General features: G+C 37.2%; 1 protein-coding gene across 8 annotated transcripts in view; it reads left to right on the top strand.

Moving 5' to 3' along the window:
- FBXW11 (F-box and WD repeat domain containing 11) overlaps positions 1–15,380 on the top strand; it is a 122,414-nt gene that overhangs the window by 17,479 nt on the left and 89,555 nt on the right. Inside the window, exon 1 of one of the 8 annotated variants that reach the window (XM_040444953.1) lies at positions 4,773–4,918. The exons of 6 other annotated variants lie outside the window; for them this stretch is intronic. In XM_040444953.1, the coding sequence (XP_040300887.1) occupies positions 4,874–4,918 (45 nt within the window). In that variant the 5' untranslated portion in view covers positions 4,773–4,873. Of the gene's footprint in view, positions 1–4,772; positions 4,919–15,380 lie in introns of those variants that run through there. One more of the 8 variants, XM_040444921.1, reaches the window with a different exon arrangement.

Below are 15,380 nucleotides of genomic sequence, written 5' to 3'. Positions count from 1 at the left end.
CCAGGTATTTAATAGCATCACCAGCTTAGGCAGTCTGAGAGAGATAGACATGCAGAGCATGTAAGTGACAAGACTGGGAGTGAGAGTGACTCACAGTGACAGAATCCATACCAGGATTCTGTGTCATAAGCTTTGGCTTCAAGGGGTGAACAAAGATTGGTTTAAAGGGCATTTGAAAATACATTTTTGTTATAACTTACATATAGTATAGAACACAAATCAGCTGAAAAAAACCCACAAGTCAGCTGAATGAATTTTTGCATATGTATATACAGCACACTGTGTAATCACTACCCAAATCAAGATATAGAATATTTCCAGAGCCTCTTGAGGGCTTCCTCATGTTTATGCCTCACCCAGTCCAGACCTCCCAAAGGTCTGTTCTGGTCTTCTTCACTGTAAGCTAGTCATGGCTGTTTTTGGATTTTATACAAATGGAATCATACAGTTTATAGTCTCGTGTTTTTTTTTCCCCTGCTTGTTACTATGTGAAATTCACCCATTTTGTTGTAACAGGTTCCCCCCGCCCTGCCCCGTGCATTATTCCATAGTATATATAGTCCATGGTTTGTTTATTTTATTGTTGATGAATTAGTTGGATTGTTTCCAAAATTTGGCTGCTATTGTGAATAGCACTCGTAAGGTGGACATAAGCACTTGGTTCTTTCGGTTATAAAAAACCTAGAGTGGAATTACTGGGTCATAGGATAGGCATATCTTCATATGTAGATACTGCTAAACGGCTTTTCAAGTGCTCGTGCCGATTTACACCCCCATCTCTAATATGGGGAGTTCCAGTCATCGCTCGGTTTTGCTAGTCCTTTTAATTTTAGCTATTCGGATGAATGTGTAGTGGTATCTATGACTATAAGCTATTGAGGTATAGTTTACATGCAGTAAAATGCACTCATTTGAAGTGTACTCTTTGAGTTTTTAGAGCTATATACGCTCATGACGACTACTGTGATCAAGATGTAGAACATTTCTACCCCCTTCCCATCAAAAAAACCCCCAAACTTCTCTCACTCCCTTTGCAGTTCCCTCACACCTGTCCTTGGCCTCAAGTAGCCTGCTTTCTATAACTGTAAATTAGTTGTGCCTGTTTTAGGTGGACGTGTATAGCATGTATAGCATGCATATACTGCAGGTACTCTTGTCTTTAGCTTATTTTGCCCAGTGTAATATTTTTGAGATTCATTCCTGTGGAGTTAGTTTTTCATTCCTTTTCTTTGCTTAGCACTGTTACATTACACAAGTATACAACAGTTTTGTTTATCTGTGCTCCTGCTGAAGAATATTTGGGTTGTTTCCAGTGTTTGTTGTGAATAAAGCTTGTGTGAACATTTGTGTTCCAATTTTTGTTGGGACATTTCTCTTGGGTATACCTAGGAGTGGAATTGCTGGGAAGTGTAGATGTATGTTTAGCTTTTCCCAAAATCATTGTACATCCTTACGGTTTTCCCTACAATATATGAGAGTTCCAGTTGCTCTACAGCCTTAGCAGCACTTGGCATTGTCAGACGATTTTAGCCATTCTGACACATGTGAAGTAGTATCTCCTTGTGGTTATAATTTACATTTCTTAAGGACTAATGATGTTGAGCATTTTTACATGTGCCTGTTGGCCATTTAGATATCCTCTCTAGCGAAGCGCTTTTTCAAATCCTTTGACCCTTTTAAAAAATGGAGTTACCTCTTTCTTATTGATTTGTGGGAATTCTTCACAGTAGCCAGGAAACAAAATTCTTTGTCAGATACACATATTGCAGACATCTGTTCTGTGGCTTGCTTTTTCATTGTCTTAATGTTGTCTTTTGATGTACAGAAGAAAAGTCTTAATACTTACAAAATCTAATTACTCAAGTTTTTCTTTTGTGTTACTGGGTTTTGTGTCCTGTTTAAGAAACTTTGCCTACAGTCTTAAAAATATTCTAGCATCTTCATGGTTTTACTATATTAAAATAACTTTTTTTTTATGGTTGAGCTAGGAATCAAGATTCATTTTTTCCCCCATATGGTTATCCAGTTAGCTCAGTGCCATTATCTACACATACATTAAAAAACTATTGAAAAACTGTTGAAGAACACAAGAACATATGAACATAAGAAGCTTTTGTTTTTACAGAATTAACCATCTTTACAATAGAACAGTTAAAAGAAAAATAATGTAAAATAAGAAACAAAAAGAAAAAATTCCTGATAACTGTTAACATTTAGTATTTACCTTTCTTCGTGTACATACTTTTTCTTTTATGTACATTTCGTATGTTTTTCACATGTAAAATTGTTTTGCAAACTGCTTTTAAAATTCAGCAATACTTGTGGCATCTTTCTGAGCCATTTTATATTTCTTTATAATATTTTGAAGGTGTGCCTTATGTGTATGAATGTGGAAATAGCTAACTAGTTAAACTCTTACTTTGTTAGACATTTAAATTATTTCTAATTTATAACAACTTAAAGCTGGCTTGTTCCTTCTTATAATCTAATTTTTGAATACATCCATGAGTATTATCTTGAGTATTAATTTCTAAGAGGTGGAATTGATGGGTCAAATACACATTTTTAAGAACATGGTTATTTTGTATGGCCAAAAGTTTTATCCATTTTCTATTACTTATATGGACATTAATATTCTTTATATTTTCTCTATAAAATTGCTGTTTTCTCCACGTTTATGCCATTTTCAAGTGTTAGTAATTAAAAAAATAATACCAATTTGCTTAAAGAATGAAGTGATTTCTGTAAGTACTAGTGTTATTGGGTATGTTATGATGCTTGTCGCTATTTATGTTTCTTTTGTGAAGAAAGGGAAATGTGTAGAATAGCTGTAGTTGTACTCTTGTTGATTTAAATCCAGGTGCCTTGGGGAATTTGGCGGAAGGAAGTCACCAGGGTAGGGAACTTCTGAGTTTGTTGTGGCTGGGACAGTGTTGCCTTTTTGTGATCAAAATGGCCATTTTTGGTAGAAGCCAGCTGCAGAAATATTTGCTTTACTCAGTGACCTGTCTGTGGCAAGCTTAAGCTGGTCCCTGCTCTGGCCAGACTCTGGCTTCAGATGCTCTTTGTGAAGCTCTTTGGGATCACTCACTGCCTTAAGGACACTCCTTCCTACTAGCCTGCTTTGAGCTAGGAGGCGAGGTTCTGCTGGGAATTTCATGTACTTTTTAGGTAGGCTTCTGTTTTTTTACATTCAGTGAACCCTACTTCCACTCCTGGTTTTTTTGTTGTTGTTGTTGTATTTTATAGAAATTTCTTGAAATGTTTTATATATGTGCAGGGCATCCTAGCCAGGTTTCCAGTGCCAATGTAGACTCTTTTATTTTGACATTGCTTTGATGATTTCAGTTGCACCAATCAGAAATCCCAACCTTGACACCTCTATTTCCCTCCTAAGTCTTGTCTGGTTTTGTTCTTTTTCATTCTAGCTTTCTGTACTTAGTTACAGTGATTCCCCCACCCCTTTCTCTAGTGTCTTGACCCAACAAGTTGTTTATTGGGGAAACTTCACCCTTTCCTCCTTTCTTGCATAATTAACCTCTGCGTGTCCTTCAGAGCTGATTTTAAGCATCAGTTCTTTAGGGGTTGTGTCTGGGTCACCTAGGGACCCCTACAGGTTGGATTCCCTTGTCACATTCTTAGCACTCACTTCTTTTCCTTCGGTGCTGTTAACATAATTGTACTTGATAAATGTATTGCACAATCCCCCACTAGACAGCTCCTTTGTTAGAAAGTACTCTTCATGGGGACAAGGATCATGTCTGTCATGCCACATTCAGCTCATAGAATATTTCCAGCATACAGTGCATACCCTATAGCTGCCCAGTTGAATGAGGGAATAAATTTGGGAGGGCAAATGAGAATTACCACGTTGTATCAGAAGTTTATATTCACTTTAAAAATGAATGTATTTGTTCCTTACATGCTTGGTGTTTCCAGTTTCAGTATCATCTCTTAATTTTAAATGACTTGATCCTGAAGATTAAACCGTCAGCATTAGAAACTCCTTTCAGGGGTCAAAAAGCATCCCTTCTTTCCCTCTGCCTCTAAACCAGAATTCTAAATCTGTCATTGACTTCTAATCTCTCCAGATTATTTTGCTAATACTTAAGCTGTCATTCTGAAGGATTTGTCAACTGTTGTAACTGCTGATTCTTTCCTCCTCCCCTTTCCGTGTGTGTGTGTGTGTGTGTGTGTGTGTGTGTGTGTGTCTGTCTGTCTGTCTAATAGGATCACTATTCCTGGGAGTTGGTTCCTTAGGTCAAGTAAATTGGGTAAATTCCTCATATAATCTCCTCTTGGAAATTCACTTAATAGTTGTCATTTTAATAATTTGTTTCCCAACATTTCCCAAACTTTCTGACCCCAGAATGCTTTTCCTCTATTGTGGTTTAAAACCGATGCAATCTAAGAGCTATTCTTGACTGTCATTTTTGTCATTTCATCCCAACTTCTTGTATTCAAGAGTTCTCTATCTTCTTGTCAAAGTAATGAGGGAGGGAGCTAGCACTTGTTAAATGCCAGATTTACATCTGTTATTCCTTTTGACCTTCTATAACTTTGAGTGAAAGATAGGCTTATTTTCTACATTTTAGCATGTGAGGAAACTGAGACTGGAGAGGAGAGGTTTTTTTGTTTTTTGTTTTTGTTTTTTGCTGAAGGCCACATAATGGGTTTTATCTATATCTGTTTATCTGCGTCTGCGGTGTCTACAAAGCATTGTGTTCTTTCCCTTGTGTAGAGAAAAACACTCTTCTGCTGATTTGAGAAACTGCACCTCCAGCTATCACTTAAGTTTGTTTGAGGAGTGTTAGCCTCAGGAGTCGCAGGGCCTCTAGGCTCTTGGTGGGCAGCAGCATTGGTGCTTGAAGAGATGGAGAAGAGAAGGCTGAGAAAAGCCTGGACTCCTCCTGCCTTTGTAAGCCCTCATGCTTTCTTCTCTCCCTCATTCCTTGCTTACCTCATTCTCTTCAGTTCCAGGCTTTCCTACTGTATGTGACTTCTTCGTTGGAATTTTAGGTTGGCTTTTATCAGTAACATAGGAGCTAATATTTATTGGGTGCCTGCTTTGGATGTAGCAGGCTGTCCTCTCTAGCCCTCTAAATAGCCGACTCACTTAAAGTCACATAGTGTTGAACCTGGGATCTAAACCCACCTCTGTTTTTGTGTTTTTGGTTTTTTTTTAGCCTCAGTAAATTTTTTCATAGGGAAAACCTACCTAAGCAATTAAAATCTATGAAATCATGGGTTTGATGTGCTAGTTTTTTTTTATAATATATATTGAAGTATATGGCTATTAAACATTAAAACATCATTTACGTACCACTGAAAATCACCTTGAATATTAAACCTTGGGAAATGTTCCTGTAATCCACCCTTTTAACTTTTTCTCTTTATCTGTTTATTCATGAATACTTCAGTATGTATCTGTAAAAGAGGAGGACTTTAAAAACAAAGCAAAAGATTGTTAAAAACACACACAGAGCACACAATTCCATTATTATACCTAAAACAGTACCAGTATTCCTTGCTATCAGATAGTCTGTTTATATTTGCCTACTTGTCTCAGAAATAATTTTAGAATTAATCAATTTAATTTTTTAGAATAATTTTAGATTTACAGAAAAATTGAGCAGACAGTATAGAATTTCATGTATTTTCCCTCCCCTTACAGTTTTCCCCACTATTAACATCTTACATCAGTGTGGTACACTTGTTAAAATTAATGAACTAATATTGATGTTTTATTATTAACTACAGTCCATAGTTTATGCAAGTATCCTTAGCTTTTTTTTTTTTTTTTTTTTTTTTTTTTTAACCTCACGTCCTTTTTTTGCTCCAGGATCCCATCCAGGATGCTGTCTTAACATTCAGTGGTCATGTGTCCTCAGGCTCTTCTTGGCTGTGTCAATTTCTCAGACTTTGTTCTTGATGATGTTGACAGTTCTGAGGAATTTTGGTCAGGTATATTGTATTGCCCTCTATTGAATTATCTTGTTTTTCTCATAAATGGTTTTTTAATAATTGTTTTTTTTCAGTTTAGGGGCCAGACTTGGTTCACACCTTGCATATAGTTAATAGCCTCTTAAATCTTTTTAATCTATAAAAATTGCCTCTCCCATTTTTTTTTCTTGTCGTGTATTTATTGAAGAACTGGGTTGGTCATTTGTTGTGTGTAACTTTACAAATTCTGGATTTTGCTGATTATATCCTTTTTAGGTCTACATATTCTCTTCTTGGTATTTCTTGCAAATTGGTAGTTAAATCCAGAGGTTTGTCGGATTCAGGTTCGGTGTATTCTGTATTCGTTAAAAAACAAAACACAACATAACCCGTGCTTGCTCTCCTGTGCCATGGTGCTTTCTTATTTTTGTGATATTCTCTGTTCTTTCCAAGTAGCTGAGTTTTGAAGAAACCTAGGACTCTCATGCATGTACGTTTTTCTGAGTAAAAAATTGTATAATTAAAAAAAAATGCATCATTTATTGATGGTAGGTAGTGCAGCAGTATGGTGGCAGGCATGTCTACATGTAGTTGTCAATTTTGCCAAGGATGTTGATGACACAATTAATGGTATAGACCATCAGTATTAGAGTGTTATTCCTGTAGGTTTTTATTTTTAACCTTCTCCTTTTCCCAATTCAGATACGTAATGACTTTTGCTACTGTTAGTATATACTTAAACTTTATTAAAAAAAAAGAATTTGAATGATTACAATGACACGTACAGTGTAGGAACATAAAAACAAAATAAGTGGGAAAATGAAGATGAAAGGAAAAATAAATGTAGGAAAATAAGATGAAGGAAGGAGTAAAGTAATGTAAAAATGCACAAAATAAGATCAATTGTCATAGGGGCACAGATTAGGCTCTGCTTGTCGATAGTGTTCTTTGTAGCAGTTTGCAGGAATTTTATATTTTTAGATGACAAATATATTACTTTCCCCAGGGTTATTTATTTATTTGGTGTTTGTACTCAGTAATGCCAGTCTCATTGCTTATTTGGAATGAAGTGCCTGCTAAGATGTGGGTCAGGTTTCTCAGTGTTTGGTTTCAGAGCTCATTAGAAAATCAGGACTCATTTTTTCTGTTGTGCCTTCTTTGTACAGTTTTCTTACAGTTTTGATTCGTTTATCCTGTTATATAGGTTTTTTGTTCTCTAGTCTCTGTCGTGGAACACAAATGAGATATTCTTGGGACATTTAGTTTTGAAAACCTTTGTTTATTAGTAGAATAAAGTGTGACTTCATAGGAAAGAAAATAAGAATTTCAGAATGTTTCACCAGCAGAATATGGTGTCTTTATAACTTTGGCCATATCAAATATCTTTTTTGAGTTTTGCCTGTTGTATTCACACTAAATAGTTCAGGTTTCTTCCGTTTTTTCCAGTTAAAGTGGCCGAAAAGCCTACTTAAAGCTGGTTTAAGCCAAAACATGGAGTTTGTAATACGAAAAATATAGAGGTAGTTATGGATTCAGGTTTCTTCCTCAGATGCAAAGTGATACCTCCTGGTGACCTAACTCCACACTCTCCCTTGTGGTAGCATGAGGAGGGCATCAGCACCTCCAGCTCTCATCGTCTCATGTTCAAGCTCAGTGGGAAAAGAGATGTCTTTTCTTGTGGCTTCCATAGAGATCCTGGGATTCGAGGCAGAACATGTGCCCACCTCTGAATTCATTGCTGTGATTAGGAGATATGGGCAGAAAACAAAATGTCACCATCAGCCCCTTAAAATTATAGCACATTCTTCTCTGGCCCCTGAGTCAGGTTTTTGCCCTGCATGTAAACTTTCTAGACTTTCCATGTTAATTATTTGATAACAAATATTTATGGAGTTCCTACTATGAACAGGCACTATAAGGACTTAAAAATATTACATTGTGAAGTTTTTAATGTTTATTTATTTTTGAGAGAGTGAGTGGGGGGGGAGGGGCAAAGTTGGAGGGGGACAGAGGATCCAAAGTGTGTTCTGTGCTGATGGCAGAGCCTGATGTGGGACTCGAACTCATGAACTATGAGATCATGACCTGGGTCAAAGTCCCATGCTTAACCGACTGAGCAACCCTGGTGCCCCCAAAATATCACATTGTAAATTGGTAAATTGCCTTTCCAGTTGCTTGTAGAATTCTCTATTTTTATGTTATTATGGAAAGATAACAGTTGTTTTGGAAATAAACTATAATTTTTATTTTATTTTTGTTTTTATTTAAAGATTTTTGTAAATGTTTATTTTTGAGAGGGAGCGAGTGGGGAGGGGCAGAGAGAGAGAGAGAGAGAGAGAGAGAGAGAGGAATACAGAGAATCCCAAGTAGGTTCCAAGCTGTCAGTGCAGAGCCCAGTGCAGGGCTTGAACTCACAAACTGTGAGATCATGACCTGAGCTGAAATCAAGAGTTGGACGCTCAGCTGATTTGAGCCACCCAGGTGCCACTTAAAGATTTTATTTTTAAGTAATTTCTACATCCAACATGAGGCTTGAACTTACAACCCTGAGATCAAGAGTTGCATGCTCTACCGACTGAGCCAGCCAGACACTCCTGGAAATGAAGTATACTTTTTAAAAGAAAATTGATGACTTTAAGATTTTCCTGTGGTTTATAGACCAGTTTTTGGCTTAGGAATTTGATTATTTTCAACATCAGAGTAATATCACCTTTTGAGCCTTTTTTCATTTACATCCCAATCTTGGTAGCTGTTTCTGTTGTTTCTTTGTAGAATTTTAACTCACCAGTTAAAAGAAATATGGCTTGTGGATTTTTTTTTCCCTCTTAAATGCAGCAGGAAATGTTCCTTTGAGATTTGTTTTCTGATCTTCCTCTCAATTCTGTATTCTCTCAGAGTTAATGAAAAATTTATTATGATGGTGACATCTGTGTTCTGTGCTTTGTAGAACATCTTGGCTGATTGCGTATAGCTGAGTCATTCATAAAGTTATTAAAACAGTGAAGTTGAACAAAGAAGTCCAGTATCTCTTAAACTTATATTTGGGCTTTCCATCTTGACTTCATTACTTTGTGTGAGGACTCCCAGAGTGCTACCGTCTACCCATGTTCATATGTACTCCTGCAAAAAGAGTCTGAAACGTACAGGTTGACCTTACTGGAGCATGTGTTCAGCAGTAATTATCTGCTGTTGAGACTAGGTGCTTTCAAGAGGATGCACACCAAAAGCACAATGTGAGAGATTTAGAGGACTTAGGCTAGAAAAGCATTTTAAGAAGACGGACAGAATGCTCTGTAGAGTCCCTTTCAGCTCCAGAATATAATGAAATCTCTGGCTTCAAGCAGTGAGAACTCTCCTTACCCAGTTGCCTGCAGGAAACAGACAGTGTGAAGGGAATCAAAGACATCCTTGCTGTGCAGCAAGCAGCAGGAATCCTTCACTAAGGCAGCCCTAGCCCCTGGCTGAAAGACAGATTCATTTGTTCGCAGGGCCCAGTGGATTGTGAGGCACATAACTTCATTCTTATTTGAAACCAAGGTCAGCCTAGGATATGAGGACAATGGACGACATGAGAAACTAGAGCAAGTGTAAAGTTTGCTATAAATTTAATTAAGGGATGATAAAATGTGACCCTTTATAGGTTAGCTTTGACAACTCTTTGTGCTCTTCCTAGCTAAAGAAGCAAAATTTTGATTGCCATTGTTTTCTTTTCTTTTTTTTTAAGTTTTTAAATTTATTTTGAGAGAGAGTGGGAGTGTGCAAGAGGGAAAAGGGTGGGGGGAGAGAAAGAAGAGAAGAGAAGAGAAGAGAAGAGAAGAGAAGAGAAGAGAATATTCCAAGCTGGCTCTGTGCTGTCAGGGCAGAGCCCAACTCGGGCTCAATCCCATGACCCTGGGACCATGGCCTGAGCTGAGATCCAAAGTCAAACGCTTAACCAATTGAGCCATTCAGGCGCCCCATTTACCATTGTTTTCTAAGTCAGTCAATACACAGTTGATTGCGTTTGTGTATGTATAAAGTTTTAAACACTGAGACTCTACTAACTTGGCTGGTTAGGTCTCTGAAAGTAAGTATACATTTGAGAAATCAGCAGTGTTTAGAAAATGTTAGAGGGCTTGTTTACAGGGTGTAAGGTCTGAATTGAAAAGATTTCTTTGTAGGACCAACTATCATTCTATAGATGCTTTTTCAGAGTTAATAATGAAACAGGAAGCATCTTAGATGGTGAAACTTTGAAAGTCTTTGGAAGGTTTTTTTTTTTTTTTTTTTTTTTTTTGTATTTTGGTGTTTTTAAAATACCATTAGTTAGTAGGGTTTAAGTTTTAATACTCTTAAAAGCTGTGAAACTGCATTTCTTTAAAATATTTTATACTTCTTTAGGAATTTAGCTGTCTTCTTTAGTGAACTGGGAAATAGTATAGCTTTATTTCCAGAAATAATTTTAATACCAGAATATTTAGTTTTGAGAATTCTTGTGTCTGTTGAGGCAGTTAGTGTACTGGTATGCTCAGTAAGCCTTTTTGAATAAATAATCAGTTTAAAATGAAAAAGTTCCAATATGATTTTGGTGTGGTCTGACTGTAATTGAGCCAGACCCATTGAGAGTAGATGTAAGTCATATCATCTTCCTGAAAATGATATCTCTTCCTAGAAAAAAATGAGAATATCCATTATATCAGGGAAAAAAGTTTTCCCTTTCTGTATGTTCTAATGGTCTTTTAGAAACATGGTGAACTTTGCACTCTCATGAAAATAGGTCAAGCATTTTGGTTCAGTATGTCATATAGCAATCAGACCTTGTTGTGCAGACATGTTCACAAGTTCTCTGATTAAAGTTTTTTTGGCTTGTGAGAGTTGATAGGACTAGGAAGGGATGCAGCCAACCCCGATGTTTGGAATGGGAAGTTGGATTAACTCAGAGTGGGGTTTGGTGCTGTGGTGTAGATAATGAAATCAGGTGTCCCGCAGGTCTCAGATGATGTCGAAAACATGAGGTGAGGTTTTAGGTCTCTTACCTGGAAGTCCTCTCAGATGTTATGGAGTATGGGTTGTCGGATATATGGAGGTGGCAGCGTTATAAGACAGAACACCTGTACTTAAGAGGTTTTTTTTTTTTTTTTTTTTTTTTTTTTTTTTGCTGTGTTCCCTTAGTTAGCTGTCTAGAAGCCTCAGGCATTGAAATGAATTTAGGTTAGTGTCTTTGTTATCTCAGAGTGCAGCTAAATTCTGAGACCTAGCTTAACCCCACCTGTTCTCCACCTTCATTGAAGGGTAATAGGCCAGAATCAGGGGGACAAGTTGCGATGACCAGTTCCGTAAGTAACAGTGGGGAAGTGACAGTTCCTGTGTTTGGAGGTGGCCTGGAAGAGAGAGGATTGAGACACTGGAGTACTGTGTTGCCCATTGTCTGTCAACTGCATCTGAAAATCTATAGTGGACCAAAAAAAAAAAAAAAAGAAAGAAAGAAAAAGTAAAGTAAACATCATCTGTATTTACTTCTGGATATTATATATATATTTTATGTTTTATTAAGTAAAAATGGGATCATTACGAAAGTCCTGATTTGTAGCCTTTATTCACTTCATATTTCTTGAACTTTTTCAGCATCTGTTAACTTTCCATATATTGTAAACTTCCTTCTGGGTCAATAAATATACTCCTACAACAGGATTTTTATTTGGTGGACACATAATATTCTGTCTTCTGGATGGTCTGTAATTCATATAACCAATCTCTATTGTTGGGCATTTTTTCCTTTGCTGTAATGACAGTGATGTGATGAACATATTCTTAGCTATATTTTTGGACATGTCTTTATTTTTGTCCATAATTTAATTTTCCACACTTGAAATTGCTGAGACAATGATGTACCTGTTTTTCAAGTATTGAGTATGTATTGATAAGTTGCACAGGAGAGGTTGTATAGATGGGTAACAAGTAGATAAAATTTGCAAGTAGATTAGAGGAAATTGCTGCTCCAGGGAGTTTAATGGCAAGCAAAGGAAATGAGAGGCAGTATAGTTTAGGGAAGAAAGCAGGGATTTTGGAGTCGGATAGAATTGCAAATCTGCACTTTTGACCTCTCGCCAGTTATTTGCTGTCTTGTCTTCAGTTTCTTCCTCTTTATTTTTTTTTTTTTACTTTTTATGTTTATTTTTTGAGAGAGAGACAGAGTGTGAGTAGGAGAGAGGCAGAGAGAGACACACACACAGAATTCGAAGTAGGCCCCAGGCTCTGAGCTGTCAGCACAGAGCCTGACGCGGGGCTTGAATTCACGAGCCGTGAGACCGTGACTGAGCCACCCACGCACCCCAGTTTCTTCCTCTTTAAAGCTAAGGTACCTGTCTGGCCAGAGGTGGTATGAGAATTAATGAGATCACAGTACGGTGTGTGGCACATAGTAGGCACTTTGAAAATATGAATGTGCATCCCCCTCCCACTTTATCCTTTTTTGGTAAATTTTCATTTACATTTATCATTTTCATTGAAAATGAGTTTAAGCTTGTAGTTTGGTGGTCTCCCCTAGTCCTGAATAACTTTCCTTATTGGACCACAGATGCTAATTGACAAAGGCTCAGATGTACTTAATCTTACTGTTTAATTCTCTCCTGTCTCAGGATTTGTGGATCTTGGATAAACCCCATTGGGATTGGGTTCAGCCTGATCCGACCTGGAGCTTGCTGGGGGAGACTGTTCCTTCTTGGCAGCTGAATCTGATACTGGGCCTAGTACAACTGAGGACCCTTGTGGCTCTGCCGGAAGTAGATGACTTTGTTACATCCTGTTCTCTGTCATGCTGCTTAGAATAGAGATTTTGCTCCCCCCATTCATATATCTAATCCTCCTTTCCAGCTTCTGTGAGAGCTCTGAAAAACCTGGGGACATTTTTGAATGCTGGGTGGTAGTTGTTAAGTGGACAAGGATGCCTTTTTACCTATGGAATTACTCATGAATAAGGTGTTAATCATTTTGAGGTGTACTGCTGTTTCTGAGGGTCACTAGGTAAAAAATATTTTTCTACCGTTCCAGCATCTTAACACAACTGTAAACTACAGTTGTTAAAAATGGACTTAACTCATTCTTGGGAAAAGAATTGTTTTTATTTAAGTTGTCAAATTACTGTTTATAATGTATAACAACTTACAATTAAACAAAATAAAACATCACTTAAAATTATGCAATGTAGTGTTAAACTGTTATCATAAGTACTCGATGTTCATTGGAGAAAAATCAGAAAATATGAATGAATAAAAATTCAAAAAGAAAAATTACCTTCATTTGTCTACCAAAGATAAATCTGCAAAGATCTATTTTAATTTTATTAGCTGCAAGTTCTGGTCTCTCATTTTAGATAATCATTCAAGATGAGATCATTTCCTGGACATTAAAATATTTGTTTTTAAAATTATTGTAGGGTTTAAGGAAAGTCTGGGCTCTGGCTTTGAGTCCTGATTTCACTGCTGTTTGTTTAAATTTGAAGCTCTAAAACTTGCAGATAGTATCAGGTTTCCTCACCCTTCTTTTTTTTTTCTTCCTCCTTCCACTGTGGCCTCTTCCTCATACCCTTTTCTTCTTTTAACATATATCCCAGCCTGAAGATGCTCTGTGGTATATTGTTTATAAATACGGAGTTCTACCATACAGTTGTTAACAAAGCAGTAACTTTCTTAGTTATGTCATATAGTTTATACCATCAAATTCTGCTATAATAAAATATCATTATAAGGAAAAGAAAGTCTTTCACACATGGAGGCATTGGACTAGTATTCAGTTCTTCAAAGGGCTTTGGTGAATGCCTTTAAATCGTGAGTTAACTTTTATTCTACAACCTGATTACTGAATTATGGTTCTTGCTTTTAAAAGTAATACAGTTTTTGGTGGGAGTTCGCTCTTGTAGTTTGCTGTCAACCATTTTAACAGTAGAAGCCTAGGTTTTGAATCTTAGGAGATGCTTTTAAAAGCTTTCTGTGGCTCTATTTTCATAACAACTGCTGCTTCTTGAAAAGCAGTAGTCTGAGAATTCAGACACAATAAGGATAGTTCCTAATTTGGATGACTTTTAATACTTGCTTTATTTGCTTTGAGGTGAGGACAGCCTCCAACTGAAAGAATGGATACTCTGTAGCTTTCACATCCATGTTTAGAGAGAGAGTTACATAATCTCCTTGAGCCTGCCTATTGTATGATTCTTCAGGACCAAATCCCCACTCCTGGATAGAGATTCCCAGTGGAGAGTGTCATGGCCAAATGGTAACCATAAAATGGAGCTTTTATTTCACTTCTGTTATTTGGTAGCCCTCATTTCATTATCATGGCACTCTGTTTTATATCCTGTCCTATCAGTAGGGCATAGTGGAAATTTTATTAGGAAAAAAAGAACCTAGACTGAGTTACGAAAATTGACTGTAGGCATGTACTTCCAAAGGTAAGTGCTGGCCCTTGTATCCACTCTTTGCAGCCTGGCTGGAAGAACTTTGTATTGGTTGTAAAATAAAAACGAGAGACTGTCTTGTAGGTTCTTCAAGAGACTTCTGTTTCTAACTTCTCTTCAACATGCTTCTCCCCAGCTACCAGGAGTCGTTCCTCTCTGCTTAAAACGGTTTAACAGTTGTCTCCTCATTGACTCTAGCAGTGTTTTGAACTCTAAAGTTTTTGATGTCTCACTTGAAGGCATTAAAAAATCAAAACGCTCTTATTTCACAATATCTATAAAAACATACATGGTTTTTATACCATTGACTTCCTCTCTTTATCTCTTTATTTGGGTTACTATTGAGCAGAATTCTTTTTTCTCCATTCTTGCAGTGGCAGATGCTTCCCACATGTTCCTGAAAACATAGATCTTTCTCTGATGCTGGCTTGAGTTGGCTTGGCTTTGGCTTGATATTCTGCTTTGTCCCCACCTTTGAGTCTAATAACCTTACCCCCACCCTTGCCAGTATGTTGCATGTTCTGCTTCTATCCCTTTTTGACAGATGTGTTTGAAACAGTATGTATGCTGAGTTGCTGGAAAAAAAAACTTGCACATGTTGATAAAGAATTGGACCGCACATTTGGGGAGTTTTGGTTGTTTACTGGTGAGTTATACAGCACACAGTATGAGAGCTGTTGTCCTACAGGATGAAGTCCAAGTTTGATAGAAGGGTTTATGAAAGACCTCTGTGATTTGGCCTTTCCGCTTTCCCCATGTTGTACTGAAATACTTCAGTAATGCTAAATTAATTGCAGATCTTTGAGTAGGATGTGCCATTTCTTAGCTCTTTGGCTCTGCTTATGCTATTTATTCTGCCTGGAATGTCTTTCTTTCTCTTTTTACCCTGGCTGCCTCCTACTCATCCTTTATGGCTTAGTTTAGGCATCCTTCTCCTTTGGGCGGGTTAAATCTATTTGTGTGTGTGTGTGTGTGTGTGTGTGTGTGTGTGTGTGTGTGTGTGTGT

This window comes from Herpailurus yagouaroundi, unplaced genomic scaffold, assembly GCF_014898765.1.
Source record: "Herpailurus yagouaroundi ecotype Mexico unplaced genomic scaffold, PumYag 29, whole genome shotgun sequence".
Classification (NCBI taxonomy): Eukaryota; Metazoa; Chordata; class Mammalia; order Carnivora; family Felidae; genus Herpailurus; species Herpailurus yagouaroundi.
The sequence above is the reverse complement of the archived record's forward strand: the minus strand, read 5'-3'. Positions and strand labels throughout refer to the sequence as shown.